Consider the following 23,645-nt stretch of genomic DNA (forward strand, 5'->3'; position numbering starts at 1 on the left):
CCATACTGGGGGACTATGGAATTGAAGGTAGATTATTAAAATCAATCAAAGGCATTTATGTTGACAATTGGGCTTCAGTAAGAATTGATGGTAGAATGAGTTCTTGGTTCAGGGTACTTACAGGAGTTAGACAAGGCTGTAATCTTTCACCTCTGCTGTTCGTAGTTTACATGGATCATCTGCTGAAAGGTATAAAATGGCAGGGAGGGATTCAGTTCGGTGGAAATGTAGTAAGCAGTTTGGCTTATGCTGACGACTTGGTTTTAATGGCAGACTGTGCCGAAAACCTGCAGTCTAATATCTTGGAACTTGAAAATAGGTGCAATGAGTATGGTATGAAAATTAGCCTCTCGAAGACTAAACTGATGTCAGTAGGTAAGAAATTCAACAGAATTGAATGTCAGATTGGTGATACAAAGCTAGAACAGGTCAATAATTTCAAGTATTTAGGTTGTGTGTTCTCCCAGGATGGTAATATAGTAAGTGAGATTGAATCAAGGTGGAGTAAAGTTAATGTAGTCAGCTCGCAGTTGCGATCAGCAGTATTCTGTAAGAAGGAAGTCAGCTCCCAGACGAAACTATCTTTACATCGGTCTGTTTTCAGACCAACTTTGCTTTATGGGAGCGAAAGCTGGGTGGACTCAGGATATCTTATTCATAAGTTAGAAGTAACAGACATGAAAGTAGCAAGAATGATTGCTGGTACAAACAGGTGGGAACAATGGCAGGAGGGTACTCAGAATGTGGATATAAAGGCTAATTTAGGAATGAACTTGATGGATGAAGCTGTACGCATCAACCGGCTTCGGTTGTGGGGTCATGTGAGGCGAATGGAGGAGGATAGGTTACCTAAGAGAATAATGGATTCTGTTATGGAGGGTAAGAGAAGTAGAGGGAGACCAAGACGACGATGGTTAGACTCGGTTTATAACGATTTAATGATAAGAGGTATAGAACTAAACGAGGCCACAACACTAGTTGCAAATCGAGGATTGTGGCGACGTTTAGTAAATTAATTAAGATTATTTAAATTTTATTAGTCAATCTATTCAATACAAATGAATGGCTTCGTAAAGTAGTAAAATTAGCATGGAGTGTTGGTAAGGTACCTTCAGATTGGACAAAAGCAGTAATTGCACCTATCTATAAGCAAGGGAACAGGAAGGATTGCAACAACTATCGAGGTATCTCATTGATTAGTATACCAGGCAAAGTATTCACTGGCATCTTGGAAGGGAGGGTGCGATCAGTCGTTGAGAGGAAGTTGGATGAAAACCAGTGTGGTTTCAGACCACAGAGAGGCTGTCAGGATCAGATTTGTATCATTTGTATTGAATAGGTTGAGTAATAAAATTTTAATAATCTTAGTTGATGTACATTTTCAATACGGACCAAATATGAAGTTTGTAACATGTAATGTTTAGTAAATTCTCAGAGGCTTGCAGACTGAACGCTGAAAGGCAAAACAGTCTATAATGATAATGTATGTATGTATGTATGTATGTATGTATGTATGTATGTATGTATGTATGTATGTATGTATGTATGTATGTATGTATACTTTATTGATCAGGAACTGGGACCTATCTTTTTTTTTTTTTTCTAGTTGCTTTACGTCGCACCGACACAGATAGGTCTTATGCGACGATGGGACAGGGAAGGGCTAGGAGTGGGAAAGAAGCGTCCGTGGCCTTAATTAAGGTACAGCCCCAGCATTTGCCTGGTGTGAACATGTGAAACCACGGAAAACCATTTTCAGGGTTGCCGACTGTGGGATTCGAACCTACTATCCCCCGAATACTGGATACTGGCTGCACTTAAGCGACTGCAGCTATCGAGCTCGGTAGGACCTATGTTTCACCTCCCATAAGTTTCTACCAACATCCAGTGAGTAACACATACCAGTTGCCCAGTCCTACTTCTTACTTTGAAAAGTATTGCAATCAGAATTTACTTGAGGAAATAGTTGAAAATACGCACTTGTATGCAGTGCAGAACACAGCTAACTTTCCACCTACAACAGTACAAGAAGTAAAAACTTTCATTGGAATTCATTTACTTATGGGAAACTTGAACTATCCACGAGTTCGTTTGTATTGGGAACCTAAATTTTGTGTGCCTCTGATATCCAAAAACATGACATTGAACAGATTTTTTAAATTGCGCCAAAATGTGCACTTTGTAGATAACAGAAACAAAGATCCCAACAACACAGATCGTTTTTGGAAAGTCTGTCCTCTGTGTATTGCGATAAAATATAGATGTAAAGAGTTAGAACTGGAAGGTAAACTCTGCGTAGATGAACAAATGATACCTTTCAAGGGCCAGATCAGCGTCAAACAATATGTTCAGAACAAACCTACAAAGTGGGCTTGAAGGTATTTATTTTGTGTGGAGAGAGGGGCATGATGTACGACTTCCTCCTTTTTCAAGGTGCTTCAACGCCAATAAATGCAGAGTACAAACAATTTGGGCTTTGAGCATAAGTGCATAAATGTGCCATTCCCTCAGTTGTATTTTGACAACTATTTTAGCATGTATTGGCTATTTCAGTGGTTACAGAATAAAAGTATTTATTCTACTGGCAAAGTTCGTGTGAACCGGTTTCATAGCCCACCTCTTCGTGCTGATGCAGATGTTAAAAAGAAAATTAAGTTCGAGGATTCATGCAAGAGGTAATCAGTAATGATGGTGCTGTAATCCTTACGAAGTGGTTCGACAACAATTCCATGATCATGGGATCTAACTTCCAAGGAATTGGGAATGCGGACACGTGCAAGCGTTGGGGCAAGAAAAAAAGGAATACGTCAATGTTCCGAGACATGAAGTTGTGAGACACTACAACACTTGCATGGGTGGTGTCGATAAATTTGACTTTCTGATTTCAATTTACCGTACCTTCATACGTTCAAGAAAGTGGACACAACGCCTATTTACACATGCCCTGGACATGGCCATAACCAATTCATGGTTAGAGTATGTGCGTGAAGCAAAGGTCCTTGGCCTTCCTGCAAATAAAACATTGGATTTGATACACTTTCGCATGCACGTAGCAGAAGCATGGATTATGGCTGGTAAACCCATTGCAGAGAAGAGGGGCAGACCGTCAAATGAATCCGTGCCATCAGTTGTAACGACCAAGAGAAGAAATGAGCTGAAACCAGTAGAGGATGTGCGGTTTGATTCAGTCGGCCACTTACCTTGCTTTGACGAACAACAATCAGCGTCAAGGTGCAAGAACCCGGGGTGCAAAGCAAAAACGCACATGAAGTGTGCTAGTGTAGATTGCACCTGTGCATTGCAAGAGACAAAAACTGCTTTCGACAGTTTCATACAAAGTAACTGCCTAGACTGACTATGAATTGTTTGAGTGTATTCATTATTGAGATGATCATTGTTATTGGCCCTATTATAAATATTTTACAAATACAGTATTTTGATAATTAATCTCCTTGATGTTTTATGAGGGCATTACAGACATAAATTGACTATTTTTTTTTTAGACAATCTCTTATCTGCCAGTCACTTTGTCCACTACAGTGGACGATCTGTATCTCTGTTCAGGATAATCCAATTGAAGTTTTAATCATCAGAAAAAATTTCAAATATCTTGTTTAGTTCATGTATCAAATTTCAAAATTTTATGTTCAGAAATGATAAATTGTGACTGAAAGGGTTAAATTTTAAATTGTCTTTATTGATGTGCTAGCCTTGTTTATTACTTCTTATTACGAATCGTTTCATTAAATTTATACTCCCGGTGAGGTTATTTTTCTATTGTTTATGTATCACGGTTCCAACTGTTCTTAAAATCCTTAATTTCTGCTTTTTTTAAAAAAATTCTTGTTCAATGTTAAAAACACTCATGATTGTTATTAATTACATTTAATACTCATTGAAACATTTCTTTCATTCCTTTGTACATTCACGGATCGACCTCTGATACCAAATGGCCCTAGAAATAGTTATATGCTTCCACTCCTTTCTCTTGAATATTCCTGCAATTATCCGTCTATTTTATCGTATACCCCCCTCTATGATATATCAAATATCACCATGCACCTGACCAATGAGTCAGGCAGTTGATTTTAGTACTAGGTACAGTAAATAAATTAAAATGTGATACATCTCAAGATACGAGAGTACGCATCACTGATTTCAGAGGTTAGTTTATTACCACGTCGGGTTAAATTTCAGAAAGGCTGTTCCCTCTTAAATTTACAGCAAAAAAAATTATTATTATTATTATTATTATTATTATTATTATTATTATTATTTTGCCAAAATGTACATGTTTCAATGACACATGCATGGTGAAATATTTGGAATTTTTGCATATCTTTTCTGAAATGTTGGGAAAATCGGGTATAACGACAATCCACTATTGCAAGTAAATTTCTTGCTACTGTAAATTCTCGTTATAACAGACTTCTACTGTAGCTCTACATTTCTGTCTGTATATTCCAGGGTTATGAAATTTATTAGTGGGATTAACCATATTAGAATTATGAAAACGTTCTGTATTATTATTGGTAGGGGTTTTTTTTTTTTGCGTCCCACCGACACAGACAGGTCTTATGGCGATGATATTGGTAGTTTTAAATGCTATTTTAACTTAATGTTTCTTCATTGGTTATGTGGTGGATATTACTGTGGTTGAAGGTATAAATTGAAAATACATTTTTGTTATTTGGTTCCTTGACTAACTTTTTTTTTTTTTTTTTCCAGATATTAACTTTTTAACAAAGTCTTTGTTGAAGCCATTTTGGTTTGTTATATTTCTAATAGTGTTTATTTCTTTGCATAGATTGTCTTGATAATGGTATATTGTATGCTCTATAAATCATGCTATAATAAGCTGCTCTCTTTTGAGATGTAGGATGTGTAGAATCTTGTCTTACTTTTTTTTTTTTTTTGCTAGTTCCTTTACGTTGCACCGACACAGATAGGTCTTATGGCGACGATGGGATAGGAATGGCCTAGGAGTTGGAAAGAAGCGGCCGTGGCCTTAAGTAAGGTACAGCCCCAGCATTTGCCTGGTGTTAAAATGGGAAACCACGGAAAACCATCTTCAGGGCTGCCGACAGTGGGATTCGAACCCCCTATCTCCCGGATGCAAGCTCACAGCCGCGCGCCTCTACGCGCACGGCCAACTCGCCCGGTCTTGTCTTACTGTACCGCTATTTGCTGTTTGTGCGGGTTTCCTGTAAATATTGTATTGCAAATGGTCACTGATTCTGGCAACTGTTTAAACAAGTAGTTGAGCGAATGATTAATTTCTGTCCCTATACTGTAAACTTAATGTGTGGATCCACTGTATTTAGCTTCTCTAATATTAGATTGCTACTAGTGGGATGTGTATCTAAGATTGCGAACACATCATCAACGCACCTCGTACAGTAATAGATGTTATCAATTTTTCTGATATTGATAAGCTCGAGATGGTCTAGGTATATTTCAGCTAATATGCCTGATACTGGCGAACCCTTTTGCAATGAGTTTTGTAGGTAGATGTTAAATACGTCTACCTACAAAAAGGATTGCCAATGAGTTAAATTTGAAATTTAACGACAACATCTACCTAGGATCCTCGGCCATAATACATTGTCGCCCTTGAAGGGTTAATCTAAATTTGATATAGAATATTTTTAATTAGCAGAAACCAGAACTTTTCAATTTAAAATAAAGTTATAACAATAAAAATGAATCCCAAAACAAACAAAATAAATTAATAAAGAATAGTAAAAGAATCAGTACTGTACAGCAATGCAGTATTTGACACAACATGGTATAAAACACCCAGCATGACCTTTCATGTCTAAGGAGTGAACACGACCTCTCTTAGGTTAAGAAAACGACTTTGCATACCGAAGTTCTCTCTTTCCTTCTTAATTTTTCAGAAAGTAATACAACAACGTATTTCTGTGAGAATCTTCTCCAATTTGTCTCCTTTCAACACCTGGATGAACAATGTGCCTTAAAATGAAGGCTTCTATCTCGGTTTTGCTAAGATTACAGAACTCTTCATTTTTTTCCTTTTGAGCGTGAGTAATGTTCTCACTACACTTTCTTCGACAGATAGTTCCACAGGTTGATTTAAAAATATGCTTTTCTCAAATACTCACCTCAGAAACACTGTTGTCAAATTGCTTTCACTGCCATGGTTTGCTTGATTTTGTCAGACCTATCTGTCCATACACTGGCAGAAGCAGGCTTTTCGCTGATGTGTAATGTCAGAATGTTTTCTGCTATTCACATATCCCCTGATGTCTGTGGATGTTCCAAGTCATATATCAAGGAAGTGTGTATATTCCATGGTGACTGAAACCTCTAATGGATGAGGGTAATATAATGCTCCTGAAGATTCATTTATTACAATTAGCTTTACATAACACCGACATAGATGGGATAGGAAAGGACTAGGAGTTGGAAGGAATTGGCCGTGGTCTTAACTAAGGTACAGCCCCAGCATTTGCCTGGTGTGAAAATGAGAAACGACGGAAAATCATCAACAGGGCTGCCGATAGTGGGGTTCGAACCCAATATCTCCTAAATGCAAGCTCACAGCCAGGTGCCCCTAACCGCACGGCCAACTTCTGAAGATTCATTTCTGTGCTCTGATTATAAACTTGGAAAATCCCTGACTTCATTTCATTCACAAAGCTGAACAGTGTGATCACTCCTGTTTCCACTGAAGTGCAGTTTCTTCCAGAGTAGAGTCTAGGTCCCCAGTATCATAAATCTGTGCTCAGCTATTTATCAATAATGAAAGCTGTAGAAGGATTGTGTGTACTTTTCAGCTAATAAAGCAATGTGCTTCAGGTAAATATCGATTAATAGAGATTACAGCAGAGATATCTTGCAACATTTTACTTCTACTTAAAATGTACATATGGATCCATCTGGAAAGCTTAATACACTCTCTTATATTGGTTTGCTACACTTTTAGATCAATACGTCAGCTAATAAAGCAATGTGCTTCAGGTAAATATCGATTAATAGCACAGATTAAAGGAAAGATATCTTGCCTTATTTTACTTCTACTTATAATCTACATATGGATCCATCCGCAAAGCTTAACACTCTCTCTTGTATTGGTTTGCTACACTTTTAGATCGATACTTCAGTCCAAGCATATTCAACAGTTGTATCAAGGTAAAGATGTAGATGATATGGTTCTGGAACAAGAAGAGGCTGCTAATGCTGATGAAATGGGGGATCCAATTTTGAAGTCAGAATTTGATAGAGCTTTGAGAGACCTAAATGGCAACAAGGCACCTAGAATTGATGACATTCCCCCTGCAATACTGACTGCCTTAAGAAAAACCAGCATAACAAGGTTATTCCATTTAGTATGTAAGATGTATGAGACAGGAGAAGTGTCATCCGATTTTTGGCAAAATGTTATTATACATATTCCCAAGAAAGCCGGTGATGGCAAGTGTGAAAACTACCGCACCATTAGTTTAGTATCTCACGCCTGTAAAATTTTTAACATGTATTATTTATAGAAGAATGGAAAGAAAAGTTGAAACTGAGTTGGGAGAAGATCAATTTGGCTCGAAAAGAAATTTGAAAATGTTGATTGGACCAAGCCATTTGAGATTCTGAAGGTGATCGGGATCAGATACTGAGAACAAAGAATTATCTACAATATGTATAAACATCAGTCTGCAGTGATAAGAATCGAGGGCTTTGAAAAAGAAGCAGCAATCCAGGAAGGAGTGAGACAAGGTTGCAGTTTGTCCTCCCCATACTTTTCGACATTTATATAGAGCAAGCAGTAAAGGAAATCAAAGAGGAATTTGGAAAGGGAATCACAATCCATGGAAAGGAAATCAAAACCCTGAGATTTGCTGATGATGTTATTTCATCTGAGACTGAAGAAGATCTGGAGAAATTGCTGAATGATATGAACAGAGTACAAGACGAAAATAAATAAGTCCAAGACAAGAGAAATAGAGTGCAGTCAAACAAAGTCAGGTGAAGCAGGAAATATTAAATTAGAAAATGAAGTCTTAAAGGAAGTAAATGAATATTGTTACTTGGGAAGTAAAAAACTAATAATGGCAGAAATAAGGAGAACATAAAATGCAGACTAGCACAAGCAAAGAAGGCCTTTCTTAAGAAAAGAAATTTGCTCACTTCCAAAATTGATATAAGAATTAGAAAGATTTTTTTGAAGACTTTCAAATGGAGCGTAGCATTGTATGAAGTGAAACATGGGCGATAACTAGCTCAAAAGAAAGAAAATTGAAGCTTTTGAAATGTGGTGTTACAAAAGAATGCTGAAGGTGAGATGGATAGACTGAGTCAAGAATGAAGAGATAATGAATCGAATTAGAGAGAGAAGATCGATTTGGCTAAATTTTATGAGAAGAAGAGATAGAATGACAGAACACATCTTAAGAAACCCAGGACTTGTGTTGTTGGTTTTTGAGGGAAGTGTAAGCAGTAAGAACGGTAGGGCTAGACCAAGGTATGAATATGACAAGCAGATTAAATTTGATGTAGGACGCAGCAGTTATATAGAAATGAAAAGGTTAGCACAGGATAGGGTGGCATGGAAGTTGCATCAAACCAGTCAATGGACTTTTTTTTTTTGCTAGGGGCTTGACGTCGCACCGACACAGATAGGCCTTATGGCGACAATGGGATAGGAAAGGCCTAGGAGTTGGAAGGAAGCGGCCGTGGCCTTAATTAAGGTACAGCCCCAAGCATTTGCATGGTGTGAAAATGGGAAACCAAGGAAAACCATCTTCAGGGCTGCCGATAGTGGGATTCGAACCTACTATCTCCCGGATAGTCAATGGACTGATGACTAAAATAACAACTACTTCAGTCCCCGTTGCCAACGGCCGTAGCCGTGTTGAAATACCGGATCCCGTGAGATCTCCGAAGTTAAGCAACACTGGGCGTGGTCAGGAGTTGGATGGGTTGCCACGCGCTGTTGGTGGGGGGGGTAAGGGAATGGAGGAGCAGAAAGGAACTGACCACCCTACCGCACGTAAACTCCGGCTCAGGAACACCTCTGCAGAGGTTCGGACCTGCCTTCGGGCAGAATAACCCTTACCTATCAGTCTCCGTTACAGTAGCAAGAGTAACAACAATGAAGCCTACAGGAAGTTCATAATAAGAATTTCATCGTCGGTTGAAGTTACCATGCTTTTGCTTCGTTTTGGAAATATAGCAGTCAGCCAACTGTACTGTGACAGGAAATGAAGGCAACTGGTGTACTTATGGTATTTTAGCTTCTTATGTGGACTTACTGCTTATTTGCTATCGGTTGCCATTAATTTTTTTAAAGAATTACGACTATGACATGAAAATTTGCCACATAAGCCATTATTTGTATATGCACACATCGGTTGTGATAGCGGGAATCAGTAGGCACAAAAATCTCGTGTTGAGGTGGGTATTTTTTTCTCCTAGTACAGCAGATTATAAAGCACTAACAACCTCTTTTAGCTTTTCATCACCCTTTAATGACCTATTCGCAACCTCATTTCTCTTTATTATACAATAAAAAACAGATGAAAACAAATCTAAACACAAAGAAAGTTAAATAGTCAATAATGCTATCTGCTCAATGTGTGTTATGACTGCCAAAAATCATAAGAGATTTTTTTTACCCCACAGGATTTATTAAAAAATTCTCTTTTGCAAGGGATTTATTGTTGCACTTACTTGCTCAGAAGATTTTCAGCAACAATAGGATAGGAAAGGGCAAGTACTTTGAAGGACATGGCCGCAGCCACAATTAACGCACAGTCCCAGCATTTGCCTGGTGACAAAATAGGAAACAATGGAAACCACCGTCAGGACTGCCGATGGTGAGGTTCAAACCCACTATCTATTGAATGCAAGCTTACAGCTATGCGGCCCGTACCATGCAGTCAATTCCCTATCTAGTTATTTAACAAGTGGTAAACCAATGATGCAGGGTTGTCACAATTAAATCCCGCCTGGTGGCCACGATCGTTTAGGCATCAAGTATTTATGGTACGACACTCTTGTTGTCAAGTCCGAATCCCATTGGAGGACAAACATTTCACCAGCAGAATGATGGCTGGCCGAGAAGGAGAGGTGATAGTATACAACTTCTTATCACTAGACTAGATGCCAAAAGCTTGGGTTCAATTCCAAACCTCTCTATATAGAGTGAGGGCATGACACTGTTGATGGTGATTCAAGCATCACATAGGGACGTAACACGGAGAGCAAACGGGTTGGTTTGATTTGACATTTGCCGGCACTGTATTCCACCCTCTTCCTCTTTACCACCACCACCACCACCACACACTCAGACTCGCAGGTCGTCCACAGGCGTCATCTAGAAAGACTTGCACCAGACCTCTCCGGAGTCCACACGATATCATCATCGTAATCATCACAATAAAACAACCTCAAATGCCATCAACCTCAACTAGCACCAAACCGCTATTTGGAGAACAGAAAGACAATGATTAACCAACTATGCCATTAGGGACAACTTAATAACCAGTTACCAACCGATCATTTCATTAGTAAATCAAAGAAAGTAAGAAGTTGTCTAGGGCAGCACAGATAATCAGCTCACTTACTTCAAGCCTAGCATTACACTTCACACACATCATGCTGAAATTGTAAATAAATTTATTACTGCATATTTTCAGTACTCTCATCCCCATCGTGCAATTTAAGTACTACTTACAGCCAGAACTGCAATGACCGCCAATTGATTATACGGCAATCCATTTCGTGGGTCAATCAAATGAGCTTTAAGGTACCACCTACAAAAAGAAGAAAAACAGTCCACATAAAAGTAACCACACACAAATATATGACACACACACACACACACGCACAAAACTCTATCTACCAACAATGGGAGGCTCCTGTCTGTAGTAACGTAATTTGTATTCACAAGATCACACATAAATAACAAGAATGTTGTCAATTTTGTAAAAATGTCCTTCCTTTCCTTTTGAAGTTGCTCTAACCAAGGATTATGATAATAATGGTATTAATTAAATGTATATTCTAATTGCTATGGATCTTAAGAAGATGCCAAGGTGATAAAATTTTGTCCCACAAGATTTTTTTAAATGTGTCAGAAATGAACAAACATAGTTGCATTAAGACACACTCCAATGCTACACATATCAGTAGGGATCAAGCTAACTATCATGGGAACAGGATGACTAACCAACATCATCGCAGAGTGTGGTCAACTGACAATCATCACAATAAAATAAATATATTTCCTTAACACTCACTTTAAGTAAGGAAGGGCAAAGGCACTAAGCAAGAAGTCTATAAATCACTACTAAGAAACTTACACAAGTTCAGTACATGAAAAGTGAAAATCTGAAAAGACAGTTCTTCAATTAACAGAGGTGCCAACCTCTGAAGTGGATTATCAGTAATCGTCCTCTGCCCCCGAGAAAAATTTCGAGTCAAGTTCAAAGGATGCTCCTTCCTTCTCGATATAACATCCCTTTTGAATAGACTGCTAGAGGGAAGGGCAAAAGTATATCCTATTACACAATAAATTTGCACATAACCTGTTCGTTCTGTGATAAAACTTCCTTGCAGCTTGTTTCTCATGCAGCAGCTGCTTATCAGTGCAGTTTCTCTTAAAGAATCCTTCCCAATGTGATGACATTTTCGTCTTCTGAACCATAAGCGATTCCAGTGCAGATGTGCTTAATATAGGCCTCACTTCTTTCTGAATCTTTCTGTCAAGTGTCAGGTACACTTAACATAGCAAATACAACATTACTGAAGGATTGATAGTGCAGAAAAACAGCGCCTGAGCCCCTTCATTCACAATGAATTTTACAACGCTTATGGGTAGCAAAAGGAAGTCACGATCAAATAAGTATCGTTGCCAACTCACAAACATTGAAACAAGGATGATTAGGAGAAAGGATCGAAAGAATTGAACCCTTTTCCTTGTTTTGTTGTCGTTGAAAATTTTTTTTTTTCCTTACAATGTCAGCTTTTCCGTAATAATTTCCCCTTTGACCGTAATTCCGTAAATGTGAGGTGAAATCTGTAATAGTTGGTACCTCTGAATTAATGTTGACACCCACCCTCTTTAAGAAGATGGGAGGACGGTTGAGGAGAGCACCTACATGCAGATGGAAGTGGATGAGGGTGTGGAGAATTTGTGTCTTATATTTTCATCTTTGTTCTTGCCTCCAATCTCTAGCATTCTTTCTCTTGTTTACCTGCTAATGTGTTTGTCCTATTAAGTGGTCCTATCTTTCTATACACAATTTATCACTTTTTCCCTCAAAGCTGCTCGCATACCCTTCAAAAGTCTAGCATGTATCTCTAAATAGGTGCACCACAGTTTGATAACTACTGGTCTATGGCATAACAAATCTTAGTATGGTAAAGAGAAAACATTAATTGTCAACAACTCAACAGTTCGCATGAAATATAACAGTTACCACACAGGGATAGCTCATGAAAATAAAAAAATATGTAAATGAGAATGAAACAATTTCTCTCTCTTTTAAAAAATAAAATTGGCATGAAAGAGATATCAGCATTAAAGATAGGACCACTTAATAGGACAAACACATTACCAGGTCAACAAGAGAAAGAATGCTAGAGATTGGAGGCAAGAACAACTGGATCGTAGATCGTACAGTCCTGAAATGTGCAGTAAAAAGAGTAACATACATACATACATACATACATACATACATACAGTAAACTGGGGTTACTTTATGACAGTTTTGACGATTTCTTCAAGATGATAAGAATAATATCATTATGTATTAAGGTTTTTCTATATTGCCGTATGCTCCCATCCTTTATTCATGTTTTGAGATAATTTTTATATGTGTATATACATTTAATCACTTAATATTTCAAGAACAACTTGTCACAATGTTACCCTGTTAGGTGGGGTTACTTTGTGACACAATCTTTTTACCATTGTATTTCGATGTTTGGTGCAGATGTCACAAAGGTACCCCCATTAAGTCATTACTTAAGACTCTGGCTAAATATAAAAGGAGAATTTCTGTCATAACCATGATAATACAACACACTGTATATTTTTTAAACCCGGAGATATAACCACTTGAGATATCTGCATCATTAAAGAGTGAATAGTTTACAAACTATTTACTTTTCGCTGTGTTTTTTGAGTTCTGGAATGTCATAGATTTCAAGTTTTCTCCTTTGTATGGTTGGACTAATTTTACACCATATTTTGTCATCTGCATACTATATTCCATCCTTGAATTCCGCCCACTTCACGGTGCTATCCATAGCACCGACAACTGCACTTTGATATCCGCCCACTTCATGATGCTATCCATAGCACTGACAACTGCACCTTGTTTGTATACTTTCGTTACGATTCTTGGACAGTACAGTTACATGTGTCCCAACAATCTTATCATCGGATTCCAAGATACGATTTTTACGAATACGAAGTTCTTCAGAGTCAGAATTAAATTATTCTTCATGCAATGAGTTGTCTTTTGATTCAGTGCATTGCCATTTTTACTTGAATTCTCGTTCCGGGTGTCTTTAATGTTCTTTGAGGGACAGTTCCCTTCGGTGCCACTACAGCTAGGAATCTCATCTACAGTGTCAAAATCTGAAGCTATCATACCTCTTCCAGGTGGCACATCTGTACATATCTCCTTTCTTCACCCATTATTTGTTACCTTACCCCCTTTGAGATTCAGGTGCTCAATGAAACTTACTTTCAGTGTGTTTCACAGCATCACCTTCTGCATCCACTGCCCTGTTATACATGCGCTTCAGCACTTCTTCCTGGCTTAGAGGGCAAATACTACATTTCCTGCATCATGAACGTAGATTATTCAGACCATTTTCCACTAGTCCTCAATTAGATCTTAACAAGAGATGGACATTCTTGCTTCAGTATAGTGGAACATCGTTTTCAGACTCCACATTACCAAAAAAGACAATTTTAGAACACTGGGGTTACTTTGTGGCAGAGTCATTGTTGTCACAAAGTTACCCCTTAAACTTCTCCTCTTTATTTTATTTTTTAACATAAATAACTGAAATAAAGCTCAAAACATCATGAGAATTGGGCATTTTTATCAGGAAACATGAAATTAAGATTCCCACTAACTTTGATGTGTGTACCTAATTAACGTTTTCTGTCGCCGACAAAAATTTCCTGCTATTCACAAAATCACATGCTCAGTACAATACACCAAAAGGCTCTCTGTTGCCAACAATCCAACACTTAGGACATTATCATTGTACACACAGGTAGCAGCATTATTGAGGAGTGAATACATATAGTGTTCATTGTCAGACCATCGATGCATATCCAGCGAAATTTGAAATTATTGTTTGGCGCGCACCTGTCACAAAGTAACCCCTGCAGTCACAAAGTAACCCCGGTTTACGGCACATACATACTACATACTGCAAAAAAGACATACTTACTGTCGACATTTGCCATAATTTGTTGATTGATTGACCTCTTCTTTGTATCTCGCCAGATCACCCAGAAAAAGGTAAATCTTCTGCACACTTATTAATGCTAATCCAATATTCCCATCCCGTTTTTCTGCTGGAACTGGCGGTGATAAGAATGTTTCAATCCGGAAGTGGTAAACTTCTTCCAACTCTCTCACTAATTTTTCCAGATGCTCTGTATCCTGTAAGATAGAAGATAGAATAACCATAAGTATGAATGGAGAACTAGTGTCAAATTCCAAAATTTAGTAGTAGTAGTAGTAGTAGTAGTAGTAGTAGTAGTAGTAGTAGTAGTAGTAGTAGTAGTAGTAGTAATGATGATTGTTGTTGTTGTTTAAAGGGGCCTAACCTCGAAGGTCATAGGCCCCTAATGGTACGAGATGGACAACATGAGATGATAAATAAAAATTAAAATGTATCCACTGACTAGAGTTTAAAAGAAATGGTGATGAAAAAATTATTATGAGATTAAAACAATCAGTGGATCTAATTCGCAATGCCTTATTTTCTAATAAAAGAATAGAAAATAGGGGTGATAATGGAATAAGGCATTGCCTGGACAGTCAAATATACATACATAGAATTACAGTTATGAGTTAAAATAACACATTAAAATACACAACACTAACTAAAATAGAGGCAATGGGATAAAAGCGCAATCGACAAAAAATACACTAAGAACAATATTAAACACGAGGAAAAAAAACCACTATCCCTCATAAAACAGATGACGAGATCTGCAGACTGCTCGTCATTGCGCAGGATGAGGGAGATGGTACACGGGAGTTTTAGACTACAGCGCAGATTGACCAGGTCCACGCACTACGTAAGGATGTGTTCCACGGTAAGATGATCGCCGCAAGTACACACCGGAGGGGTTTCTCCTTTCAATAAATGGGAGTGCGTCAGGATACCGTGGCCGATCCAAAGACGACATAATACCACTGCTTCCCGCCGAGAAGCCCAAACTGAAGTCCTTCATAACTTCGTTGTACCTTTTATCGCTCTCAGCTTATTTGGAAGAGGAGTGGCCTGCCACTCCATCTCCCAATGGGACATAACCAGATGTCTCAGTTGAGAATGAATATGATAGTATGTAACAAATAAAATGAATATCACTAGCGGGAACCTTGTAAGGCAACGAGGACAGTGTTACTGCCTCCTTGGCAGCCTTATCTGCTAACTTGTTTCCCTCTACACCCATGTATCCAGGATTATTTCAGGACGTCGTACTACCCACGGAGGTACCCTACTTGGTTGCCTGACAAGGCAAGGAACCGAAGGCATGTGAAAATATCTGTGACTGCTATCCAAGCGTATGCCAACCGGCCGCGTTGCTCGAGGACAAGCAGCATACAGCAAACGGTTGCCATTGTTGAATACACAAGGACAGTTTGGGTGAAGTGGCATCTGTCGCAAATTTGCAGCATACGACAGAAGGAGCTGTTGGCGTCACAAGTATAAAGGTAGCACACCAGATTCAGCAAGCAGGCTAGCCACGGGGCTTGTACGAAAAGCTCCCACTGCCAACGTAACCCCGCTATGGTGGATGCTGTTCAGCTTCGCAAGGACGCTTAGTCTTGCTGAGCCATATGCTGCACTGCCGTAGTCTAATCTGGATAAAATATGTGCCTTACAGAATCGTAGGAGCACCCCGCGGTCAGCTCCCCAATTAGTACTGCTAAGAAACTTCAAGAGATTAAGCATCTTGGTGCATTGCACTTTTAGCTCCTGCACATGTGGCTCCCACGATAATTTACTATTGAAAAGGAGTCCAAGAAATCGGTAAGTGTCAACTACGGGAAGAGCGTCATTTTTTAGATAAAGTTCAGGAGGTGGGTGAAGAGTACGTTGACGACAAAAGTGGACAACAGATGTCTTTGCAGTGGAAAACCAAAAGCCATGTTCTAAGGTCCACTGCACCACTCTCCTAATAGCTAGCTGTAATTGTCGCTCTGCAACTGCCATATTATGCAAGCTATAGTGCAGAGCAAAATCGTCAACATATAGTGACAGTAAAACTGCTGAACCAGCAGCAGCGACAATACCGTTTATGGCAATCGCGAACAGAGTGACACAAAGAACCGATCCTTGTGGGACTCCATTTTCTTGAACGTGGTATTTCAAATATGTTCTCCCTGCTCAGACACGGAATAATAATAATGCTATTTGCTTTACGTCCCACTAACTACTCTTTTACGGTTTTCGGAGATGCCGAGGTGCTGGAATTTAGTCCCGCAGGAGTTCTTTTACGTGCCAGTAAATCTATCGACACGAGGCTGACGTATTTGAGCACCTTCAAATACCACCGGACTGAGAAAGGATCGAACCTGCAAAGTTGGGGTCAGAAGGCCAGTGCCTCAACCGTCTGAGCCACTCAGCCCGGCAGACACGGAATAGACGGAGGGACAAAAAATTTGCAATAAATATCGGCAAGTTACCTCGGAATCTCCATTGATGCAGCACTGAAAGGATACCATATTGCCATGTGGTGTCGTATGCCTTCTGTAAGTCAAAGAAAACAGCTAGCAAATGCTGTTTGCGGAGAAACGCATCCTGGATAGAGCTCTCCAGGCGTACCAAATGGTCAGTGGTCGATCGAGCGGCTCGAAAACCACACTGGTACTCGGACAAGAGTCCGTGTTTCTCCAGACATCACACAAGTCGGCGATTTACCATCCTCTCAAATAGCTTACACAGGCAGTTTGTAAGAAAAATCGGTCTGTAACTTCCTGCATACTTAGGATCTTTGTCAGGCATGAGGACTGGAATGACCATGCCCTCTCGTAACTGAGACGGAAAATCACCCTCCATCCAGAGTCGACTGAACACACGAAGGAGATATAGAAGACTGTCCTCACTAAGGTGTTTCAACATCTGGTTATGGATATTGTCTCGTCCAGGAGACGTGTCCTTGCAAAGCGCTAAGGCGCTGCGGAGTTCCCACTCCGTAAAGGGCATGTTATAGTCCTCTGAAGCTTGAGTGGCAAAAGTGATGTGATGACGTTCTGCCTCACGCTTCAGAGCAAGGAAATTACAATGGTAATTCCCGGTGCTAGACACATCCGCGAAATGGCTAGCTGAATGGTTAGCAATTGAGAGTGGTTCAGTGACAATATTGCCTGCAATGGAAATTCCCGGTACAGAAGATGATCCTTTGATAACCAAAATACGTTGAAGTTTAGTCCACACTTGAGATGATGGAGTTTGTGACGTCACTGACGACACATATCTCTAGAACACAAGTATGAAGGATGAGTTTTCCACCTAATCAATACTTTATTTACAAAATGTTTAAAATAATCTACATTAAAACAGTACCGGTTTCGACCCGTAAATAGGTCATCATCAGCTGTTGGTGAACCTGTATAATAGCGATTGTACATAAAACAATACTAAAAACTAATTTAACAAGAATGCCTTATTCTAATATAATACTACTGTTAACTCTTTCCGGTCTAACTGTGAGCTTAACTGCGAGCATAGCTCGCAGCGGCAAACATTATGTTCAGGCCGCGCTGTGGGCATAGCCCGTGGTAAGGTTTGACAATTCACTAAAAATCGAGAATGAGCCATGCACGCTTTCTGGTGGTTACATCGTGTTTCTTCATGTATTAGTTACAAGAGTATTTAAGCAGATGGCAGTATTATATGTCTAAGTCTGAGAATTTATGATATTTTCGATCAACATGCATCAGTAGATGTTGTCACTCAGTGAGCTCTAAGATGTGGGCTTCTCGCGGCAAACATGTGCTTGACGAAAGTTATATTTTCGATATTTTATGATATAAGTTTATGCGCAAATGAACATATTATTGACATATGAATTCGAAACAACTTATTACATTTCATTATGATTGGAGTTCATTTTATGGCCTAGCGCATGTTCCCGCGTGTTTCAAATTTGCGTGAATATGAAAGATTGTCTACATATTAGTAAAGTTGTCTGTTTAGAAGATAGTATTCTCTCTTTCTCACAAGTCTTTTGTGCTAAATGGAACAATATTTTTACATTTGAGTAACTTATGACAAAATTTATCAATTAAAATAAAATTTCATAAGAGCTCCCATTTTCATTACTGTAATTATTACTGTTATTATTCAAAAATTATAATTTTTATATCGTACTCATTATTGTTGTTGTTTTGTAATTGCAATGTACATTTTATATTAGCAAAATAGGTTAAATATAACAGTAATTTTGAAAACTGTACTCGCTTAGTTATCCGTCAGACCTTTTTTCCATTTGCAAAACATGGTATAATATATAAACAATTTTACAATCTCAAGTGATAGTTGACATAATACAAACAGCAGTTTTCAAAACTAGATGCTCAACCAATCACAAAGAAAAAAAGAATGCAAATATTTCTTACAGGTACAGAGGTATAATGTTTCTAATATCCTTAAAAATGCCCAGTCCAGAACGTTTGTTAGAGATATTAAGGCCCAGACTGGAATGGGTTAAGATAGATGCATATGGTACAATTATAGGGCTTTGATTAGTTGGAGTTCCATATAAAAATCTATACTGTTGCCAACATTACGCCAAACAAGATACATATATACGTACTGTACAATGAAGGGCTTTGGCATGCTGGAGTTCCTTGAATGCCACATATTCCAAAAATTGTATAGCTGAGGTTGAAAATATAGTTCTTATAGAATAAAGGATCACTGAGGTTTTGGTGTCAAGTTCCAATATCTATGCAGTATGCCAGCATTATGTCCAGCCGTTGTATAGATACAATCAAGGTGCATTGTTGGGCCGCAATTTTGCGGGGAACGTAGTAGACTGAGATTCTGTAGTTTATTTAACAGGTACTATGTTCATTCTTAGTGTATGTTGTTGCTGATACATGCTAGCTTACAGGACCCTTGTTGAGGCATATCATGCTATGAATTAAATTTTGAAATTAAAGAAAGTAGGTTGATAGAGCTCCCCTCTTCATACTTGCATTTATGATCAGGTAAATTCCAAAATCTGAGAAAGAAAAAGGAAGTAGGAATTAGAATAACTGATAGACAGTGCCTACCAAATGGTTTGTGTGCTATAGAGTGTGTGTTACATGTGGGCTGGATAAGTCTTCAAGTATAGTCGGAAGTGTGCTGCACACTGTTGCGTGTACGTAGTGTGGCCGTCGTAGTGTTCAGATTGAGAGGTGGTGGGGAGGGGGAAGCAGCCTTTGGAGGGGGTAGGGTGGAGTGGAGTGTGTCCTTTGGATTGTGTGTGGGTTTGTGTCTGTTGATTCTTTTTAAATATGTGTCTTTTAGAATGGGAATGGCTGTGTTGAAGAGGCCCATCGATATAAATAAAATTGTAGGGGGTCCGCTGTCTGTAATTTCTTTTGTTTTGCCAATTTTTCAGATTTCTATCCGTTTTAGGTCCACTCAAGACCGAATCGGTGGTTTTTACGTTTCGTGTCTGTTTGTCCGTCTGTTTGTCTGTTCCACCATCACGTCGAAACGGCTGGATAGATCTCAACCAAACTTCATATTTAGAGTATACTCATCCCGGGGAAGGTTTCGATATGCACATCATTTTAAAATATTCGAATAGACGGAGGGTTTATAGGAAAACCAGAATGGTTTTCCTCCATTTTCTCTTTTACCCGCCTCGCCCAAAATCCACATTGCGGAATAATCTGCCAGTGGAAAAAGAAGATAATTGAAATTTGACAAAATTATACGTTTTAGCCAGTAACGAACGGAAAACATCCTAGATCATTAAATTTTTCACTTTTTATCCCCGAAGAATATCGTAATATGCAGGCAATTTTAATGATGGTGCAGACCTTCGGAAATTCCTATCACATAACGGATTGCACAATCTCCGTTCAATTTGGAATGATCTACAACCTTAGTCTTATGACTTTTTGCAGTATCTGTATCCCTTTTACGTTTGATTTTTCTCTATTAATCGATGTTACGTCTATTTGGAATTTTCACATGCATAATTCATACTTTCAATTACTTATATGAAATACAGAATCATAAAACTCTTCACGAAAATTGGCCCACCCAGTAGCCATATGTGAGCTAAATGCTATGTATGTAGCCGTCACATAATTATCCGAAAAGTAATGTAATGTGAGATAATCTTACAAAACCTTTACCCTGTTCCACGTTTCTAACTCAATCTGACCCAAGAATAGATGACATATCATAGGATTAGCCATTTAGGCCTCTAAATCCGGCGTGTCTTATGGTATAATCCTTTGTCGATATGACGTACGTTTAGTAGCAGTTAATTTGTAAATGAAGGTCTTCAATATTGTAAAAAAACATATACTTTCGTATGTCGATCTATATATATTCACTGATGTCAATTTGTAGCGATCGAGAAAGGGTGGGTCTGCTATTGTAATCAGTACTCCCCACACCGACTTTGACTGGCAGTAGGAAAGGGTTCCTTCTCCAACTCCTGTGTAACTGTCATTATTAAGGAAGGCCTACATTTGTAATGAATAGTTCCCTTCTCGATTTGACTTGCAGAAGGCAAGTGAGCATGCAGTTTTGTTTAAAACTCTCCTACCCGATTGTGTTTAGCAGTAGGCAGGGGTGCCCGCCATTATAATGAAATGTCCTCATCTAAAATGTGACTGGCATTAGGCATAGTGGCCTGCTATTTTGATGGAAACTCACCAACTTGATGTGACTGGCAGTAAGCTGGCTGGCAGTAGGAAAATGGGCCTGGCATTATAATGATAACTGCACAAATCAATTTCGAGTGATAGTAGGGTAATTGCCTGCCATTATAATAAAAACTGTAATCTGTCTGGAAGTAGGAAAGGGGGGCTGCCATTTTAACGAAAACTCACCAAATCTATTCTGTCCGCGTAGTAGGCAATGGGGCCTGCAATTATAATGTAAACTTCCCAACTCGATTGTGAATGCCAGTAGGCAAGTGAGCCTGCCGTTATATCACAAATCCGTAACAAACACTTTACATTGGAAACAACGTACGGGGACCTCCCCATGCTCTTTCTCGGATAACACTAAGAGACATGCAATTTTAAAACAATGTTATTTACTGCATGTACACTATTTACTTCGATATTCGAATACAATGTAGAATACCGTAGCAAAGCACGGGTACATTCGCTAGTTACAAATATTAGTTTACTAGAACACTGCGGCTGTCATGTGGGAGAAGTAGCCTTTCCGTAGCCATGCAGTTCCACATCCATCTGCTGACCACATATAGTAAATTGAAATTTCTCTGGGCAACGCACTGACCGCATCGACCCACCCTTATGATTGCCGAAATCACTGGCTTGCTATTCTTGGATTATGGTTGTGGGGATGTCTGAAAATGGATATTTACTAGGAAATGTGATCACACAAGAAGTACCAGACGGTCACTCGGTATACATTGCAAACAGGAAAATAACAAAATTATTTATAATATTTTCGAAACTGATCGAAAGTGTAACATTCAATTATTGCAGATTCGTTGCAAACCGAGTACACTTAACATTTCTTCTACTTTAATTCCAATAGTTGTATCTACGAATCTATATAAATAAAATTGTAGGGGGTCCGTTGTATGTAATTTCTTTTGTTTTGCCAATTTTTCAGATATTTATCCGTTTTAGGTCCACTCAAGACCGAATCGGTGGTTTTTACGTTTCGTGTCTGTTTGTCTGTTCCACCATCACGTCGAAGCGGCTGCATAGATCTCAACCAAACTTCATATTTAGAGTATACTCATTACGGGGAAGGTTTCGATATGCATATCATTTTAAAATCTTTGCATACATGGGGGGTTTATAGGAAAACCAGAATGGTTCTTCCACCACCACGACAAAACGGCTGGATAGATCTCAACCAAACTTCATATTTAGAGTACACTCATCCTGGGGAAGGTTTCGATATACATATCATTTTAAAATCTTTGAATAGACGGGGAGTTTATAGGAAAACCAGAATGGTTTTTCCACCATCACGTCGAAACGGCTGGATAGATCTCAACCAAGCTTCATATTTAGAGTATACTCATCCCGGGGAAGGTTTCGATATATATCATTTTAAAGTCTTTGAATAGAGAGGGGTTTATAGGAAAACCAGAATGGTTTTTCCACCATCACGTCAAAACGGCTGGATAGATCTCAACCAAACTTCATATTTAGAGTATACTCATCCCGGGAAAGGTTTCGATATGCATATCATTTTAAAATATATAGGAAATTCCTCCATTTTCTCTTATACTATTGATTTTCTGTAAACTTTGTTTACCGTACGTGAAACGTCTCTTCATTATAAACAACTTTCGTTATGTTCATAATTTACCTTACTCTTCACATGACGGAGAAATTTACAATTTTTCGCTGGTATGACGCTCTGCATTGAGTGACCGACAGACCGACAACAAACCTAAAGGTTACCATGGCAACGTCTCTGACTGCATGCCAGCAGGGAAGTAACGTATTGCCATTTTCCTCATCATGCTTTTAAATTCGTGGTTGTTCCTTGGGTAGAAGGCAAGAGAGGCGTCAATCGGCCTATCTGTGGGATATTGGCGGAATATCGTTGGATGTTATAACCGCCCTCGAATAGATTAAGTAATAACACCATTAGTCATCTTATTATTTGTTTACCTAAGAATCACTGGACCTAAATTTCTCCTCTGTTACCGCTTTATTATATCCATAACTCACACTAGCATAATTTATTGAGGGGCATTTGATTTTCCAATACTTTCACTTGGCATTTACATATTTGTCGTTATCCGGCTGTCCTCAGTTATAATCTATTTTTCTGTTACTTTCAACTTTCTTAACTGTATTATTTTCTTCCTTAAGTACGCCGTATGTACGCGAGTGCTACAAACTACTGGATGTATTTTCACCAAGACTCATATTTAGAATACACCTGTCCTTGAGATTTTAGGGCAAATACTGTTTCTAAATCCCTGAAGTGACTGGGGGTTTATACGAAACTGAAACAGTGATTTTGCACTTCCACAAAATATACACCAACAAACTTAATGGAAATCTACCTACCTTGGTAGAAATTAATTTCTAAACCTTTTTTCTCATGTGCATCATTTCGATATGAGGATTAATAAGGGAGATATCATTAACGGACCGTTTTTCTGTACAAGTCCCATCGGACTTAACTCACGTGCGGGTGCGTGTAAAGCGTATTCCTTACAACTTGAAAACTACTGAAGA

At 38.7% G+C, this 23,645-nt stretch overlaps 1 protein-coding gene across 1 annotated transcript in view; it reads right to left on the reverse strand.

Annotated features, from left to right (window-relative positions):
• LOC136864483 (telomerase-binding protein EST1A) overlaps positions 1–23,645 on the reverse strand; it is a 616,383-nt gene that overhangs the window by 392,619 nt on the left and 200,119 nt on the right. The window contains exons 11-12 of the mRNA XM_067141513.2: positions 14,437–14,651; positions 10,694–10,772 (exon numbers count right to left, since the gene is read on the reverse strand). Of these exons, the coding sequence (XP_066997614.2) occupies positions 10,694–10,772; positions 14,437–14,651 (294 nt within the window). The remainder of the gene's footprint in view (positions 1–10,693; positions 10,773–14,436; positions 14,652–23,645) is intronic.

The sequence above is a fragment of the Anabrus simplex genome, chromosome 2 (genome assembly GCF_040414725.1).
Source record: "Anabrus simplex isolate iqAnaSimp1 chromosome 2, ASM4041472v1, whole genome shotgun sequence".
In the NCBI taxonomy this organism is placed as follows: domain Eukaryota; kingdom Metazoa; phylum Arthropoda; class Insecta; order Orthoptera; family Tettigoniidae; genus Anabrus; species Anabrus simplex.